The 20,592-nt window shown below is 36.8% G+C and overlaps 1 protein-coding gene across 1 annotated transcript in view; it reads right to left on the bottom strand.

Annotated features, from left to right (window-relative positions):
• The window catches only part of DGKB (diacylglycerol kinase beta), a 480,803-nt gene that overhangs the window by 319,825 nt on the left and 140,386 nt on the right, over nt 1-20,592 (bottom strand). Inside the window, exon 4 of the mRNA XM_081800920.1 lies at nt 13,577-13,742. Coding sequence (XP_081657046.1) covers nt 13,577-13,742 — 166 coding nt within the window. The remainder of the gene's footprint in view (nt 1-13,576; nt 13,743-20,592) is intronic.

Below are 20,592 nucleotides of genomic sequence, written 5' to 3'. Positions count from 1 at the left end.
ATTCACAGTGTTACTACGAATAAAAGCCACTATTTATTGAGTGTTGAATATGTGGCAGGAACCGTCCTGGAGGCTTTAACACGGATCGCCTCACTTAATTCCCATGTTAACTCTGCGAGGTAGATTGCAATATTCCCATTTTACAAGCTTAGAGGTCCACAGCTGGCAAATCCACCCTCTTTATTCTGCACTAATGGATGACATACTATTTTTGTTCAAGGCCAAGGGTAAGAAAAAGTAAGAAAAACAATTTACATGTGAATCCAGCAGAAGCCTTTTATTCTCCCTTCCTCTCTCGCCCTCCCCTTTCTGTCTCTCAACATTAGTAGGTTCTGTAACTGCCCCAAGTTTTCTTTTCCATGTTAATCTCTTCTCTTTTCATCTATTTCATTCTTAAAATTCCGTCAAAGACCCTCTAAATTGAATTTACCAACCATTAATGGGTCACAACCCACATTTTGAAAAACACTGCTTTACATCTTTCTTTCAGTTTTTTGTTTTTACCAAAGTCATACTTATTTCAAACACAGCTCTATGCTTCACATTAATTCTATTTGTTTATAGCTATCAAAAAAGATATAATTATAAATTGATTTTTCTTAACAAAAATGTCACTGTATGTCTAATACAAACTAATGTAGTTATTTTAAAAAACAAAAGAAGGCAGAAAATTGAAGACAATCCTGAGTTTTCAAAAATATACATACCTGACTAATTCTACCTAACCAACTAAAGCTTGGTCAGCTACAGGAATAAGCAGTTCCAACTTACGATAAAAAACATTTTGGCACTGACCTTTGACATGACCGTAACTTCCAGACTTGGAAAACACAGCACTTGAGTTATGTTCGGATAAACTATGACCTAACCCATCCTGCCTGATGAGCTAATCCTCTCTTCTCTGCTTCCCTCCCCCTTATGGTACTGAAATGATTTAATCAGCTTGATTTAACTCTTATACAAAGCCTCAGAACAAAACAAGAAAGAAGGAAAATAACATGTTATGACCTTCATTTGAAAGAATGCCAACCACATTATATATTTTCACTGATTCAGAACACTTCATGATCATTTGTTTGTATAAAACTGAAGTGCATGCTATTTCTTTATCAGCTTTCATAATACTGAATATAAAAAATCTGGAGAATGTGAGGACCATATAATTTTGTTTGCCTTTCTTGTAAGTAATATACATATTGAACAGAAGCATACAAATATAATTTATATCTAGCCCCACCTTTTTGAAAAAACGTATTATTATACTAAAATGATTTTTGACAAAATGCGTAAATATTTTTCATTTCCTGTTCATGAAATGTTATAAACTAAAAGCTGTATCATATTCATGTCACAGTTTTATATTTAAAAGAATTTAGTTTATTTTTTAAAAAAAATATGGGCTTATATGGCAACACACATTGAAGAACTAATCAACTCTTCCTCAAATCCAGACAAAGTTTTTGTTTTGGTTCCTTAGGGAGTGATAAAGCATACAGTTTTTACAATGATTTTTAGGGTGCGTCAAAGGCCTTTTTCTCAATTACTTCATAACAAAAAACTTCAGAGAGCAGGACTTGACTAAATTTTGAGGTGTTGAACTGAGGAAAAGTCTCACAGGCTTGTTTCTGTTCCTATTCTCATCCCCAAAATCATCTCACTTTCCCTTCTGTGGTGAAAATGTTTCTTCATATTTTCATTTAATTTTCTGAAAGCAGTCCCTGGGGTCTCAAACTGTCTTCATAGAGACTTTTTCCACCCTACTCTACCGTTAATATATATTTTTTCCTTTCCTTAAGTCTGACTGGAGGTCTTTTCCTCTACTTGTCTCCTTCACTGCCCTAAAAAATTCTTTTTCTTTCCAGCAGACTGTACTAAGGTTTATGCGGAACACAGGAAACAACACAAGTGGCAAACAAGAGGTTGAAAGCCCCATTTCCTGACTACAGCTTTTCAAAGAGATGGTAAATGGAACCTTACATTCCTCTTTAGCAGCAGTGGCCTCTGATGAAGAGGCTCAAAATTCTATGTTTCATTAAGGAAGGCCATTTTAATCCATCCCATCTTTGGCGAAACTCTTCAGAGTTGGAACCGAACGCAAAGCTAGGCAAAACTTTCGCCTCAAGTGGTCAACATTTAGCTTTAAAGAAAATGTGATTGACACCCAATTTGTAGGCTCACTGACTTGCCAAAGGCTATGCTTCTTTGAATATTTCCTCACAAAAGTGAAGCAAGTACACACACACACACACACACACACACACCCCATTTATGTCCACACACCAATATATATCTATACATGTACACTGCAGTGAACAAGAAAGCACAAAATAAAGTGAAAAACTAAGCATTGTAATAAAGAGTGTATTAGTTTCGGTGTGCCTGGGTGGCTCAGATGGTTAAGCGTCTGCCTTCGGCTCGGGTCATGATCCCAGGGTCCTGGGATAGAGCCCCACATCGGGCTCCTGGCTCAGCAGGAAGCCTGCTTCTCCCTCTCCCTCTGCCTCTCCCCCTGCTCATGCTCAATCTCTCTCTCTCTGTATTTCTGTGTCTCAAATGAATAAATAAAATCTTTTTTAAAGAAAAGAGTGTATTACTTTCATTAGGAAAAATTACCTTGTACTTTGAAAACATTTTTCTGTTTTATGATGATTTTAGTGTGTACGTTTGTACACCTTCTTACATATAAACATTCTTCAAAGTTTTAACTACCAAAATAGTTAGCATTAGTCAAGTTGAACATTGCCTACTATTACCACATTCTTCAAGCACATGATTTTCATTGTACTTCAATCTAGACTCTCCATTTCTTGACACAAAAACCTAAAAAGTTTCATTTCAATAGATACTTTTAATTCTAGCTTCAAGGTGCAATTATTAGCAAATACATTTTGGGTACATGTTCAATTATTGCCTCTGTTCCAGTTTGTTTTATCGTCAAACACACGTAGCTCAGATAATGAAAAGGGTATTGTTGTATCCATTGTTTCCCTTCATCTATCACAATGGGATATTCAAAACTAATAACATAAATTACATTTCTAAACTTATACGGCAAGAGAAAAACAACACTCTGGCAATTTGGCTTTTCCATTTTTTCCATACTGGTTCACTTTTCAGAAATTTATCAGGCTTAGAAACAATTTGTCAAAGTATAATCATACTTCCAATATCCAATATCCATATTAATAGTCACAATGAGTAGCACAGACAATCAAGATTAAAAACAATTGTTTGGTATTGTCAGACATTTCATGATTTTCAGAGTTAACCTTCCAACTATGCTTGCCTTAGCACAGTATTATGACTTTTTTTTATGCTTGTCCAAACTGGCAGCAAAATGAGATAGACAGGGTTACAAATCAACAAGGGAAGTAAAATATACAAAGTGAGGACAGCCAGTGGGATACCTTCCCTGACAGGAGACTGGTGCCAGCGAATTTTCTGTAAGAAATCTGTTTGGACATTGGCAAAAACCCCAAACAAGTAATAATAAGGAACAGGGCTTGAAGCACAGGTCTTTGGGGGTGATGTTCTAGAAGGAGAGCAACCTCCACGAAGGAGTAGTAACAATAACATCCCTGGCTGTGTGCCAACAACATTTAAACAGAGTGGTCTGATTTGACCCTACAATTCTATCTTAGACACTAGAGGGTGGAAAATCAGAGAGTAAAGTAAACCTCTGATCATCATGTAGCAATCTGGGGAGTCAAGAGTTGAAGACAGGATATCTAATTCCAAACTTTAGGGTCTTTTAAAGTGGTATAATCAAGATTTGTCTACATCAATTATGTCTAGTAAAATATTCTGCAAAGATAGAAATATGCTATATATGTACTGTCCAATATGGTAGTATTAACCATATATGGCTGTTAAGCCCATGAAATAAGACTGGTGCGACTGAGGAATTGAATTTTCATCTTATTTACTTGCTAACTAATTTAAATTTAAATTAAAGAGGTACATCGGGTTAATGGCTACCATATTAGACAGTGTTGGTGACATACCATCTACAGGTAGAAAAGTGAAAGTTGGTTGAATTACTCCGTTTCTTGACTATGCCTACGTATGAGAATAAAACTACCACATATAAAAAAAAGTCAGGATAACATCTTTAATTTTTGTCACATTAAAAAGAAATCCCAATACCACCAATAGGTATTTACCCAAAGAAAATAAAAACACTCACTTGAAAAGATATATGCATCCTTATGGGTACTGCAGCATTATTTACAATAGCCAAGACATGGAAGGACCCCAAGTGTCCTTCCACAGATGAATAGATAAAGAAGCTGTGGCTTTTACATACTGTGGAATATTATACAGTCACCAAAAAGGTTGAGATCTTGTCATTTGTGACAACATGGATGGACCTGAAGAGTATTATGCTAAGTGAAATAAGTCAGTCAGAGAAACACAAATACTATATGATTTCACTCATATGTGTAATCTGAGAGGTAAAACAAACGAAAAAGCAGAAGCAGACCCATTACAGAAGAAACTTATGGTTTCCAGAAGGAAGGGGGCTGGGGAGATGGTGGCAAAATAGGTGAAAAGGAGTGAGAGATACAGGCTTCCAGTTATGGAATGATTAAGTCACAGGAATAAAGGGTACAGCAGAGGGAATACAGTCAAAGTTATTGTAATAGCACTATATGGTCACAGGTGGCAGCCACACTTGTGGGTAAGCATAGATAGCATAACCTATAAACTTGTTGAATCACTTTGTTGTATACCTGAAACTAATCTAATGTTGTATGTCAACTATACTTCAATCAAAAAAAAAAAAGTCTGGGCGCCTGGGTGACTCAGTTGGTTAAGCGTCTGCCTTTGGCTCAGGTCATGATCCCGGGGTCCTGGGATTGAGCCCCACATCAGGCTCCCTGCTCCACAGGTAATCTGTTTCTCCCTCTCCTTCTGCCCCTCCCCCAGCTCCCTCTCTCTCTCTCTCTTAAATAAATAAAATCTTTAAAAAATAAAAAAATAAATTAAAAAAAGTATAAGTCATGGAGATGATGTGTAGGGAGGGAAATTGCAGGAACATGGTCAAAATGGGATGTACGCTACAACATGATGAGTATAATTAACACTACTCTATGATGTAATTGTATACACTAGTTGTTAAGAGAGTAGATCCTAAGAATTCTCATTATAAGGAAAAAAACTGTTTTTGGTTTTGCTTTTGCTTTTTATTGTATCTGTATAAGATTATGGATAGTACCTAAACTTATTTTGGCAATCATTTCCCAATATATGTAAGTCAAACCAGTATGCTGTTCACCTTAAACTTATACAATGATGTAGGTCAATTCTATCTTAATAAGACAAAAAATCAAAACAAACCAAAAGAAATCCCAGTAATACTCCATAACTTTTACTGTACTCTTTCAGAATGAATGACATTTGGGGAGGGGAAACTATATTGAATTTGATCTTTCCCTATGTCTGCAAACTAAAATGCTAGAAAATAATCTGTTTAAGGAAAAATGGTAGTGACTGACATGCACTGAACACTTACAATGTACCTAACACATTATGTTTTTGAGTCCCCCAGCACCCAGTACAATGCACGCACTTATTATCTCCATTTTACATTTGCCCGAACAGAGGCAAAGACAAGGAGGGTAGCCACAATTCAAAAGAGTCTGAATGGAGATTTTATGTGAAGTATAATTCTGTGGGGCTAGAGAAAAAACTAAATCAGAGAAATTTGTCTCCTGCCTCTCAGTAAATGACCTTTTGTCTTTGGAGTCTGGTTTTCAAGACTCTTAAGAGTATGTACATTGATTATTTCATAAACTTTTGGAATGAAATTAGAAATCCTAGTCATAGCTGAGAGCTCTAAATGTTCATCTTCCACTCAGACCATTCCTTGGGCCATCTATAATAAAACACATTTGTGGATGCACACACACACACACACACACACAGATATGTTTGCCCATGTAAAAATAATCATGCGTATATTCATATTTACCAAATCTTTACCAGCATTTTGTTATAGGGAATTGGATTATGGATACTTTTTCTTTTTGCTTATCTGCATTTTCTAATAGGTATATAACAAGCATGCCTTTATAAATATAAACCCAAATAGATACTAAGAACCTTTAATATTAGCTGTGTAAAACCAAATTCTAGGATAAAGCACTGAACACAGCAGATAAAAAAAGAATCCCATTTTTATAGGGCTTTCATTCTAATGGATCAAAGCCAATGTTCAGTACCATTGCATTTTTTCCTAGCGTTACTAGGTATTTTAGGGCATATCACAAGTTAAATAGAGTTATGACTGATTTTGGGGCGCCTGCATGGCTCAGTCGGTTAAGCATCCAACTCTTGATTTCCGCTCAGGTCATGATCTCACAAGTCGTGAGATCCAGTCCTGTGTCAGGCTCTGCACTGGGGATGGAGCCTGCTTAAGATTCTCTCTCCCTCTCCCTCTGCCTCTGCCCCTTCCCCTCTCCCCTTCTCAAAAAGAAAAGAAAAGAAAAGAAAAAAGTTATGACTGATTTTGGACTCTGAAAAGTACTAAATATCATATTTGCTTTTATTAGAATAAAAAACTATAAACAATATTCATGAACATGACAGTGCAACAATCTTAAGATAATACTATCATTTAATATGTAATCATTAACATGTAACTGAAAATACAAAAATCCCTTTATAGTGGGTAAATAAATCTAATGGTAAAGATGGCAAATTTGAAGACCAGCATTTTACTTAGAATATTCAGATAGAAGAATAAAGAAACCTATATAATAAAGTCCAATATATTCAAACCCATTTAATAATTAAAGGGGAGGTTTGGGGGAACTTTTCCTTTACTGACAGTAATTTTATCATGAATAGGGCCTTGAAGTGAGGATTTTTCTATGGTTTCAGTGAAGAGTTTTCAGAGTTTCAGGATAAAAGATTTATTGGATTACTACTACTACAATAATAATAATTAGAAAAGTGAATTTGGTGCTATAAAAGCATAAGAAATGTAATGGTTGATGTAGATAAATGCCTATTGGTCAATGGATAGGAATTATCTTTATTTCTAGAGCACTTGTATGTAGGTATGTAAGTCTAGTACGAAACTAATTAACAAATGCACAAATGTATCTTAAATGCCTACTATGTGCCAGCAAGCTCCCTATCTCATAGTCACACAAGCCTTGAACTCTGATCAGTTTGTGTTTTTTGGGACCTTGTCTGCCCTTTTTTGTATTGTGGAAACTTTAGTAGTTTATTAGACACAAAAGACCTATAAAGCTATACCTATAGTGAAAATATGCATGCACACGCACACACACACACACACATATTTTTAATATCCTCAAGACAGTACTGATAAGAGTAATAATTTCTTCTCAGCACAATTAATGAAGTGTGTCTTTTGGCAAGAACATCCAGGAAGGTCATTTGGCAAAACAACATTTTCCCAAGGGTTCAAATACCTCATTTTCATTATACAATTTTCTGTCCTTAATTTGATTAACTTCCTTATAGAGAAAAAGAAATTCTTTCTCCTTTTCTGCCTAAAAATATTACCTGTGGTGTGACTCTCTGGTTGTACTGAAAACATAAAAATAATCACATTCACTGATGATACTGAGGCTTTAATAGCATAGATCAATTAGCTATTGCCATATCGGATGGGCAATGAAAGGGCCCCAAAACAAAGGACTTTAACTCTTTCAGAGGTGGCTGTTACTATTCTCAGTCTTAAATATCTTGACTCTTTTGTACCTCCAAGCCTCATGTTCCTTCATGTAGCTTCCACCCCACTGGCTTCAAACTGTGTAACAGCTCCCCAGTTTCACCACGGGGCCTTGGCTCCCTCCTTGGCCTCTTCTCCAGCTGCTCTCTTCCAGTCACTTCATCGGCCCCGGCCCAAGGATTCAAGGCATAGACCCAGATCTCTCGGTACTCAGCAAGCCTACCTTCCTCTAACTCCTAAGGCCACAGGACTCTGCTCCTGCCGGGACCACTCCCCCAACCCTTCCTCCAGCCATGCTGGTACTTCCAAGGTCATAACTACCATCTAATCTGGGACCATCAAAAATGATCTTCGGGGAGCCTGGGTGGCTCAGTCGGTTACCTGTCTGCCTTCGGCTCAGATCATGATCTCAGGGTTCTGGGATGCCCCAGGTGCCCCGTGTTGGGCTCCCTGCTCAGTGGGGAGTCTGCTTCTCCTTCTCCCCTGCCCCTCCCCACCACTTGTGCTCTCTCTCTCTCTTTCTCAAATAAATCAAAATAAAATCTTTTTTTAAAAAATGGTCTCCTTGTGATTCGTAGCCCAGTTTCAGTCATTCATGAGAAATTCGGGGCTCCCAGTCATCCTCAATTTCGACCTGTACTTTCTATCTAACCTATGTTTGCTAATAGCACTCCTTACGTTACCTTCTGACATGCTATGCATATTCTTACTTATTTACTAAAATGTAATTGACTATAGAGGAAGGGAAGTAGTTTCATTTTGCTCACTGAAATATGAATAGTGTGTGTGGTTGGGCACATTGTAAGTGATCAATAAATATTTGTGAATGATATAAAATACTACTCAGCCATAAGAAAGAATGAAATCTTGCCAACTGCAACAACATAGATGGAGCTAGAGAGTATAATGCTAAGTGAAATAAGTCAGTCAGAGAAAGACAAATACCATATGATTTCACTCATATGTAGAATTTAAGAAACAAAATAAATGAGCAAAGGGAAAAAGAGAGAGAGACAAACCAAGAGACAAACTCTTAACTATAGAGAACAAACTGATGGTTACCAGAGGGGAGGTGGGTGGGGGGATGGGTGAAATAGGTGGAGATTAAGGAGTGCACTTGTCATGATGAGCACTGAGTAATACACAGAATTGTTGAATCACTATATTGTACACCTGAAACTAATATAACACTGTACGTAAACTATGCTGGATTTAAAATTTATTTAAAAATTTAAAAATAAATAAATATTTATGAATGAAATAATACTGAGTTTCTTATAGTTCACACACTATACTTTCACGGCGCATTTATTTTTTTAACTGGAGTAGAAATGTACATGTTTTCTCTTCTTGAAACTCCCTTCCATGCTCTCCTACAAGTACCTGTCCCTACCTCTACTTAAACTAGATAATTTCAATTTATGATTAAAATCTCAGATAATCTTGATAAATAGATGACAACTTTTATTTTATTGTAATATAACTGATCACCTAATTGACTATCTTTTTCCGTGTGGCTCTAAAGGATCCTCAGCTTTCTGGTGCAATTTCTGGCACATAAGTTGTTTTTAAAAAAAGAATGGTGGAGGGGCACCTGGGTGGATCAGTCAGTTAAATGTCTGACTCTTGATTTCGGCTCAGGTCATGATCTCAGGGTTGTGAGATTGAGCCCCACGTCTCTCTCTCTCTCTCTCCCTCTCCCTCTGCTCCTCCCCCACGCCTCTGGAAAAAAAAAAAAAAGAATGATGGAATGCATGAATTGATGAATTAATAAAATAAATAATTAAGAATTACAACTGGCCAAGTCACTACATGACCTGATATAAAGGGTGCTAGGAAATCTTCTTTTTTTTCTGCCCTATAAAACTAATAATAACAAGAAAAAACACTTGCTCTAACCTATAGCTAATAACAGACATTTACTGTTATAGAATCAACATTTTAGACATTGTGGAGCCAAACATAAAGTATAAGTGTCTGAACCGGTTAAGAAATCAATTCCATTCTCTTTTAATTACTACATTCTTAGAGAAAGTAGAAATTACTAATAAGTACCGTTAACTGCTACCTTATACAAGACCAGTGATCACTGAGCTGAAGGTGGTTCATTCCCAGAGCTGCCGTGCAGAGCTGGTCTAGGTGGGAGTTGGGGAGGAGAGGGACACACCAGCTCTTGCACAAGAAGTAGGTGTGACTTTTACATGCTGCCAGCATTGCTTCCCCGTGACACACTCCAGGTGTCCCATCCCAGCAGGTGCTATTCAGTTAGAGTGACACATTCGCTGAGACTTGAAGGAGTTGGGTTTTGTTGTGAGATAAGGGACCACAGCAGACTTAAGTCACAGCAAACACTTCGGTATGTAAAGGGTCTGGGCTGCATGGGTCAAGAGACAGAGAGAATTGGGACTGTAGGCAGATCGACAAGCTATATGGCATTGTGCTCACTACTATGAAACCCAGATTTTATCATTTTCTTAACTGCAATGCCCAGGCCTTGGAGTGGCATTAAAGCCACCTTCGTGGGGGGAGCGGGGGGAGTCTCAAAAGGTGTGGGAAGGCCAGTGGCTGGGACTTCCTGTACTTACATCTCTCCTGCACCCCCTCCCTTCACCAAAGCAACGCTGCTTTAATCTATTTTAAATATCAAGGATTTAAGTTTAGATGAAAAATAAAAAATTTTAAAAAATTTCCATAAGGTGATAGGGAAGGCCTGAAACTTGGAAACCCAAGAGGAATCTAATCAGGCTTCAGTGTTAGAAAGCACATCATGGAGATGGGAAGTCGGGGCCCAGCTGGGAGCCATGCTAATGGCTAGTCTCTAACACAAACAATGATGGATCATACCGACACTGGCAGAATGTTTGAGAAGTTATAATGAGCAATAGAGAGCATTTTGTGATTAACTAAACATGAGGCATGAGGCGGTGCAGGGTGGAAGAGTCCAAGATTTTAGGATTGGAAAAGTGATAGATACTTGGGTTCCATTCACCAAGAGACAAGATAGAAAGAAGCAGGTGTGGGCAGAATAGAATTACTTGACTTCCAAACACATTTAGTTCGATTCCTTATGGGACATCCAATGAAGAGTTCCATCTGGAATATAGTTAATACATATTCTCTGTGAGCTGAAGAAACATGTCTGGGTTTATGGGGAATAACTGAGGCATTTTATGTTAGTGTCTATTTTTTGTATGATATGAAAAATAACCTATTGAGAATGAGGGGAAAGATTTGAATAAACTAAAGGAAGTTTGAAAATTTTAGCCTAACTGAGCTAGGAGACAGTATCAAGAATAAATACTTTTTATGGTAGATTTTTTTTAAAAATCTTAAGTGGTGTTAAGGCCATGTTAAAATTGGCTGTTAAGAATTTGTAGAGGCAACAATCTGCATATTTATGAAATTTCTCTTTGGTTATTCTCAGTATTCAAGTTGCAGGGACTGAAATATGAACTCATAATATTGATTCATGGTCAAGGGTATATGAGCCACTTGCCAAAAAACAAAGGTTCCAAATGATTGAACCATTCTGTAAAGAGAATAGTTCAGGTGATAGATTCTGGGGATGAAGGTAAAATCAGAAGTTAGTCACTGGGCTGGCAAACATATGAGGCATTAGGGACCTGACATTCACAATGAAGCAGAAGAGGTTATGAGAAAGCCGGAAAGATAAAGCATTAGGGGATATCTTCAAAAATTAAAAGTCCAACTTGGGAACAGTAGAAAGAATCATCTTACATTTTAAGTAGGTGATAAGAGGCACTTATACTGCAACAAAATATTCCCCCAAAAAATCATTCACTGTACAAAATACCAGATGGATCAGTAGCTACTACAAGTTCCAACAAAAACCAACTACACACACACACAACTTTTATGCCTCTTTCTAACTATTTAAAATTTTTGTTCTATAAAAACTAAATGTTTTACATTTACCATATCTCCAATACTTGAATACTGTTCACTAACAAGAATAGCATTTTTCCCAATTTAGTTTTGCTTGTTATTGAGAAACCATTGTTCAGTTGATACAGAGTCAAGAATGATTATCACACCCTTGTTGGTATTGTAGTAATGAAATACAGTGAACTCTCTGCAGGGTGGGGTGGGGTGGAGGGGTGGTAAACAAAACAGATTATAGCTCTTTTCTATTCAAAATTTATTTGTGATTTTTCAACCCAAATATATTTGTGTAGATAACTTCGATTATGGCAAAGCAGGGTTCTAAAAATAAAAATACATGTATTTTTTACTATCAAAGGTAAGTCTGAAAGAATATGGGGTTGAAAACAGTCCTACAAAGGACCCCATGCACTTATGTTTTAAAATGTGGAGACCAAGTTTTGAAAAGGAATTCCAGTTTGATTTATTTTTTGCTGCATGAGAGCTACACAGCCCATCTTGCAACTCCTTTCAAGTAGATCTGTGCAGAATATGTGGCTGTCCCAAATGAAGTACAAGCTGTTACCCTTTAATTCTTTTTTTCCATTTTGGAACCTGATTTGATTTCTACTCCTTGTAAATTTGGCATCTTATATGTAATACTTACTACATGCTATTTGGAGACAAGAAGGTTTGAGATTTTAATTTCTTACAAACCTACCTAATTAATTAGAATCTCTCCTCTCTTCTCTCCAAGTCTGACACAATTACTCAGACAGACAACATCTCAAAAAGTGCCCCCCCTTCTTTCTCCATATGCAAGAATAGTATTGCTGCGTATAAAATGAAAGAGACAATTTTGTTATTTTATTCAGTCTATGGTATGTGCAATCCATTTATAGCATGAAATGGAAGAACAAGGGAGTTTTAATTTCTAGATCAAAGTAAGGAATTGTCCCATTTTAAAATGTTCAGCCCAGAACACTGGTCAGCTCCACACTGTAAGAACAGACTAAATAAGGAGCAACAGGCTCTAGTCTCCAGCTCATTTCCACATTGAGAAAGGCACAGTGAGCCTGGCTACACAATCCTGCACAGACCATGGTGATGCTCCTAAGATGTCTGACTCCCTTCTTGAGCTTCTGAGCTACCAAACCCAGAAGGAAGTCATCCCCTCCACAGAAGTCCCAGGCTGAGATCTGCCAGGCAACACCTTCCCCCAGAACGCTACATCCCAGTTCAAAGAAGTCCTTCCTCCAAGATTCTGAGTTTTGATTACTCCAACGTAGGAGTGGCACATGCTTCCTGTGGTTCTACCTCTGCATTACCTTAGTATTTCTCTTGGTTTTTCAACCTTCCAACACTGTTTAACCAATCACCTATTTTACATTCAGTAGGGTAATACAGTGAGATTTTTGTTCTCCTGACTGGATGGAGCTGGACACAATTAGCAACAGGTATTAATTCATTAGACATCTCTGAAAAGCTACCCATAATGACAGAACCAATCATCTCCATGGTGATATTAAATTTAAAAAAAATAAGTGTCTAAGAGAAAAATCAAAACTCTTCTATGAAAGTATGTTAGAAATTTACAGAAGTTATATAAATATTATGTTTCCTACACAGAACTGCTTTGTGACTACATTTTCACATATAAAGTTACCTATATTTAACTAGTCATTTCAAAGACCACTTTTCCATTTTTGATGGAAGTTTCTCTTAAAATTATTACCTAAACATAGACTTCTAAGACTTTGAATGACAAGTGATGGATAATGATAAAGTATATTTTCTCTAATGTTTAGCTATTACTATATTGGAGACACTTTAGATATTTTGCACAATCTTAGTATGAAATTATAAATCCTGAAAGAAAGATATTTCCTAAGCAAATCATCTCTTCTCTTATAGAGAACTTGACACTGATTTTCCCTTCAAGGATTTTACTACATATACATTTTTAAAGTATATAATTAGACTTACCTCCTGAAAGGAGAGCAGGCTTACTTTTTACCATTGGACTAGAATGAGGAAATTTGTTGCTAAATGACATGAAAAGGTGTGCTGTGAAATCATCAGGAAGCTCTGCCTCTAGGAATGTCTTCATAAATAGCTTAAAACCTTCAAAATCTATTGTCTGGAAAAAAAATTAAACATTTATTTTAAAACTCAGCCAATGTTAAGATTATGTTCTAAGTTCAGAATCAACAGTAGTAGAAATGACCTCAAACATTTCTATACCCAAGTCCACAAAAGGACGGTAACTATTTGAGAAACACATGGAACAGTCCTAGGCTAACAGCGGTGCTTAGATATATATAAATCTCACCTGTGGCAGGGCAACAAGAAAGGCAGAAGCTTTCCAGTCAGAAATTTCTATCTCCATACTATCTGTATCCCCTTAAAAAATCTACTCTTTGAAACTTAGTTTCCTCCTCTGTAAATTGGGAGTAATATTCCCAATCCTGCAGAGTTACTATTATAACTAAATCAGGCAACTAATGTGAACATGCTAATGCACACATGAACACAGCATGAATACTCTGAAATAAAAGAATTTCTCTTTTCTCCTTTCCTTGTCTCTAATGGTGAATCTTGTTCTGGGCAACTGGAGAAAGGGGTTAACATAAAAGTTTCACCAAAACACCAACATCAATTGATATGAAATTCCAAAGTGAAATTCTAAAACTTCCCATGCAAACTTTCAAAGAAACCTATTTCAAGATCCTTGCCCACTTATACTACACTGCAGGTCTATAAAAAACAAACAAGCAAAAAATCAGACATTTATTTGAAGAGAACCATCGCTACATTGAGACTCTCCATGTCCACTTGGGGAAATGGTGAAGAGAACCACATTCTATCCTCGAGTTAAGTAGAGAATTTCACAGAAGCCACCTGGAGAGCTTGCTTTCTCTGAGCAGAGGACAGTGGACCAGGATCTGACTCTTGCCTGGAAAATTGAGGACAACGGTGTAGGTGCTTTGGGACAAAGTCAAGTAAATGGTACTATACTGGGCTTGGCCAACACCCTCATGACTGCAGGGACAATGCTGCATAAATGTTTCCTGGGAAATCGATATGGACCTTATGGAAGAGGCCAGTGGGGTTGTGTTGGGTCCCATCCAGGAGGCCATTTGAAAGGACAAGGAGACTTACAGAGAAGAAGCTGGAATAAAGCCATACCTGTCCAGATCAAGAGAGTGCAAGGTCAATGGGCCTCAAAGGAAGCGCTTGTAGGGCATTTTTTTTTTTCTACCCAGTTCAGTGTAACTGAGATGAAACTAAAAATAGGACAAAAATGAAATTTGGCAGACTGATGTTCTTAATTTTGATCAAACTTCTGGCAGATGACAATAAAATTAATTCCTTAAACTTCTATTTTGGATAGAAAAAGTATTTGTTCCATGTAATTAATTGGGGTAAGATGGTACAGAATGACCAATTTTATTATAATATTATTTTGAATAAACCTAAAATGGAATATGACATACAGGGATATCACTAGAGAAAGTACATTTTTGTAGATTAGATCATATGCCAATTAAGAATATGTACTATGTATGCTTCTGCACCTAATAGAATCTCAAGCGAATAAAAAACCAAAACAAAACCAAAACCAAAACAAAACAAAAACAGAAACAAAAAAACTTCACTTTGTTTATTAATGGTTGCAAAACTCTGCCTACCGCTTATTCTGACATTTTTAGTTAGTTTAATCTTGCTAACTAGATTTCAGACATTTACACTGGTGGCAGTAAAAAGACTTCATTTTCTTCCATATATCAAAAATCACCACCACCACAAAATATAATAAATTCTACTAGTGGAGTGAACCACATAATTAAAAACCATGAATAATATAAAAATATAAGGAATAGCCTCAGGTAGCAGAAGTACTTCTGAAAAGCAATTTGCTACCATGAATGAGGTTTCAAAAGACGCAGATAAGGCCGAAAGCCAGACCACAGTATCCAAATGTGTTTTCTTGAGCAGAAACACCTACTCCTACTATTAGGGTTCCTTAGGCATGGCCTATCTCGAGAGAAGTAATCCACACTCAGTAGGATTAGTAACCAACTCCGATAGACAATCCTCAAATGTGTGAAGCCTCCTGGGACACCAGGAGTTAATTTTACTACACATATATGGAAACTTTGTGTAACAAACATATTCATAGGCATTGTGGTTAGAAGCATGGTTATTTGTATTCACTCTTGCTTCTTAGTCCTAAGCCTTTCGTGGTCAGCATTGTGTTTGCCAACATAACAGCTGACAAGAACATGGTTTTGAAGTCAGACTACCTGAATCTACACTCAGATCCAACACTTTCTAGCTGTGTCAAGGTGGGCAATTTATTAATCTCTCTGTGCCTTAATTTCTCCATCTATAAGTAAGAATAACAATAACTACCTCTTAGTCTGTTAGAAATTTCAAACAATTTTTGAAGAATAAGTCTCAAAACCACATTACCTCAAATGTTTTTATATGCATTTAACAAGTCATTCCATGGTTCATCCTTTTTGGTTATTGTGATTTTTTGTTTTAGAAAGCTGGTAACAAAATATGAACAAAGGACTAGAATTGTTGACAGTTTTTCTCTGGATCGTCTGTTGGGATATGATTATATTTTACAACAGACCTATTTCAAGGCAAGAGTTTCAAATGATAACGAAGGAAAACAATAACAACCAACCAAAAAACAAAAATAAAACAGACTTGAGAATAAAATACTTTTGTGTCATATTCCAGTATCTCCACTTGCCACCTGAGTGATTTGGGGCAAGGAATTGGTCTGCTCTTTTAAAGAAAAAATCTGCCACATCCCAAGTGTGTGCTCTTTATAGAGCATTACATAACCTAAATAGAACCTCTTTGAAATTAGCACCTATAATTTAATGATGAAAACCAGAAAAATAAACAACCAAAAAGAAAAAAATAAATAAATGCATAGCATCGCTGTTAATAAGGAATGCATTATTCCTTGGTCCTTCTTTTTCATTTCTCAGGAAAACTTTCTAAAATTAAATGCTGCAGCTCTGTCTTGCTCAGTAAGCAAAAAGCAGCTTAGTTTTATTCTCTGACAGCTCAAAGCCTTAATTTTTTTTTCCATATAAAATGATATATAAGATCAACCATTCAGGATTGTCATCTAAATGTAATAATAAATCAATACAAAGCACTTAACATGCCCTTGGGCACACAACATGTAAAATAAATGAAATAATAAAATAATAAAAGGAAGTCCTGGTTTGAGGTTTAATGGATTTTTTATTATCTTAATTTGCCTTCCTCTTTATTAGTCCAGAAAACCAGAAAATTCACTGCATCTTCCTGAATCAAGCCTGCAGTTTTTGTGTTTTAGACATTTTGCGACTATTGTTCTGTATCAGGCAACATTGACTAATCACTGCTTTTAGAACATGAGCATTTATAAACAGATATTTTACTTTAAAAAATAAAAGTCTATTATCAAAATAAGAATGAAGTTTTCTATGAGAAGATATCATCCTATTAAGTTTTACTGACAATGTAAACTTCTCTTTCAAACTTCTTCACAGTGTTGGTGGGAGCAAAATTCCCCTCCCTTACATTTCGGTCATTACACACAGCTTACAAAGTTGTGAAACTCACACTTCTTTAAAGCCAAAAATTAGCTATTTCAGAGTTTCCAATTCATAGAGGAATTATTCTTCAACACCTTTTCTGGTTAACCCATCTCCTTCTTTTCTCGTTTGGTAAAAGGTTTTCAAATCTCTTTTAAAATTCTATGTTGTCCAGCATATCAGACATTTTTGTAAGTGGATACTGTCCTCCACCTATACGTTTTCCTTATTTCATGATTCAGTAGAATATCGCCAAATTTAAGTATCTTGTTTTCTACTGCTGTCGTGGAGCAGCATTAGAATTGGTTTTTGAACATTGTGACCTTTAAATAGAATGTGATCACTTATATATGCACATCAATGGAAAAACTAATGAAAAACGCTGGATTAGACTTAAGTGAATGAGTGTTCAAAAATCAAACTGGCTATAAGCTCAGAGACATACACACCACACAATATTTAAAAATTTTGAGAACTGCTTTTTCATTTTTTTTTTTTCTTAAGGAGCAGCCACAGACTACTTAGGGAGATAACATAGAGAATCTGCAAAGAATTCAGACTGAGGGAGCTGCTCAGATGTTGCTGCCAAATTGGAACAAATTCAAAACACATTTCTATATGCCTTTCATTATTATATCTGACCATCTGGATCCTTTGTTCTTAAATCCCTGTTAATACTAAAGAAATAACACTAGTATTCATCCAAGTAGATTCATAGTGAATGAAAATAAATGTCATCACTCTATCATTAATTTATTCTGGTGGTTTCGGGATGGAGATTTTCTCATGTTCCGCAAATGTTTGTGGTATATCCACTTTGTACTAGACTCTGTCCTGCCTGTTGGGGTAAAGATGCTACTGGCACATTTGAAAATCCTTCCACCAGAGGTTTATCTTCTAACAAAGGGAGTAAGTAAATAGAAAAATAAATAGGCTAAATGTACAATGTTTGACAGTATTAAGTGTTGTAGGGGCAAAAAAAAGAAGGAAAATGTTTTTATATTTTGGGGGGGGATGCCTGTAGTTTTATTTATTTTTTTTTAAAGATTTTATTTATTTATTTGACAGAGAGATAGACAGAAGAGCACAAGCAGAGGGAGTGGCAGAGGGAGAGAGAGAAGCAGGCTCTGCACTGAGCAGGGAACCCGATGCGGGACTCGATCCCAGGACCCTGAGATCATGACCTGAGCCAAAGGCAGAGGCTTAACCATTTGAGCCACCCAGGTGCCCCAAGGGTGCCTGTAGTTTTAAATCTGATGATCAGGAAATGAGAATCTGTGCTTTGAATACAGATTTAAAGGAAATGAGGGAGATAGCTTTGCACATATTTGGAGAAAGAACATCTCAGATAGTCGAAACAGGTAGTGCAAGTGTCCTGAGGTATAAAAACGCTCCTGTTTTAGAGGCATTTCTATAAAAGCCAGTGAGGAGGGGCAGGAGAGCAGAGCAGGAGTGAGGGCAGACTAGAGTAGCAGGAAATACATTTCTGTGTGTTTATCATAGAAGGTTAGGGGAGAACTGCATTAACTGTGACAGATATCACCTAGTCACTTGGAACAGTCAAATCACTAAGTTTTCAATTTAGGATACAATACTGCAGATGGCCCATTCTCAAATTCTACATGTTGTCATAGATACAAGATAGTATATTTTTTGGCAATATCAAGATTGGATCCTCAGTGTGATTACAGGAAACCTGTAAGAAGCTATTCAAATTGATGTGTTTAATTATGATAAGATGTAGCTAATTAAGCTCATAAGTAAGTAAATATCTTCTCAGACTGTTTTTACATAGTTCCATTCTAACTGAGATCACATATTGAAAAGAAGGTTACTATATGTTTCAACAATAATTAGTACATAGTCAATATGAGGTCATTAATACAGAATTAGAGAAGGCGTTTTATTATTCAGTTTGGTGGTCTGTCTTCAAAACTGCTCTGGTTGTAGGTTTGTTAGAAGAGGAAAAGGACTGAATTTGTGTTGGGAGTCAGAGGGAAGAGAAGCAGAAATACTGGGTACTATGTTACTTCCATTCCTTGCTAACTAACTGCCTTAGCACTTAAGCAGTTGTGGGAGGAGGAACAGATACAACGGACACAATAACTCTAGTCCCAGGACAGCATTCTGGCTTGTGGCCAGGCTTGGCAGGGGAAACAAATCACATCTCATGTCCTCCACTCATACCTCATGGTAGAAGGAAATCACTTTAGAGTTGGAAAGACATCAGAGTTCTATTTTCTCACTTCATAGTTGAGAAAAGTGAGGCTTGGAAAATAAAGGTGACAGGATTGGTTGGTGGTGTATCTCAGATATTCCCACTTTTACTTTTCATGTATATTCGAGAACTTTTGTATGAAATCACTAAAGTGTGACCAACAGCCACTGCCTTTAAACATCAATGGAGGGCGCCTGGGTGGCTCAGTCGTTAAGCGTCTGCCTTCGGCTCAGGTCATGATCCCAGGGTCCTGGGATCGAGTCCCACATCGGGCTCCCGGCTCAGCAGGAAGCCTGCTTCTCCCTCTCCTACTCCCCCTGCTTGTGTTCCTGCTCTCGCTATCTCTCTGTCAAATAAATAAATAAAATCTTTAAAAAAATAAAAAATAAATAAAAAAATAAACATCAATGGAACACATATACATCAGGCACAGAGCTAATTATTTCATATACACTTTAGAATGTAACCCTTTGAACAACTCAATAAGGCCAATATTCTTTTCACTGGATAGCTGAACAAACTGAGACTAGTAACTTGTCCAAGTCCTGCTAATATGTGGCAGATGTGGGATTTGAACTCAGTTCAGTTGGACTCCTAAGACCACGTTTTCTGTTATACCTTCCAGATGCTTTCTTTAATGGGAAAGGTTGAATTTGGTTCTGGGAGGACAATTAAAACTTACAATAAAATGGTGTTTATATCATTGCTAATAATTATATCAGTGTCAATATCCTTGTTAAAGACACTTAAAATATTACATTAGGCAGCAGCACTACCAAATGTAGGTTATGAATTCCCAGGTTTCTTATTAAGAGAATGAAGCAACTCAGTTGTCTAAATGTAAAGGTTATATACCTTAGCAGAATCTACAGTGCAGAGTACCAAGTACAAAGATAAGGGAAGCCCAGGGAACTATGAAATGTAACTCAGCCTTGGGCCAAGGATCATCTATTAACAGGAAATGTAAAGAGAAAATCCTACACTCACAGAACACTGATAGACCAAGAACACCATAGAGCAATAAATACACATGCCCTTCTCCCCCCAACCCCCATTTTGGCTAACCTCAGCTTTCCCTGTTCCTTCTATTCTGCAGCTGAAATTACTTGCCTACTAAACATCTCCATATGGAACAGAGACTGAGCAAGGAAAAGGAAGAAACTCATTCTGCTGAC

The sequence above is a fragment of the Leptonychotes weddellii genome, chromosome 12 (genome assembly GCF_054177405.1).
Source record: "Leptonychotes weddellii isolate Sample4059 chromosome 12, ASM5417740v2, whole genome shotgun sequence".
NCBI lineage: Eukaryota > Metazoa > Chordata > Mammalia > Carnivora > Phocidae > Leptonychotes > Leptonychotes weddellii.
This window is presented reverse-complemented; position numbering and strand designations above follow the sequence as displayed.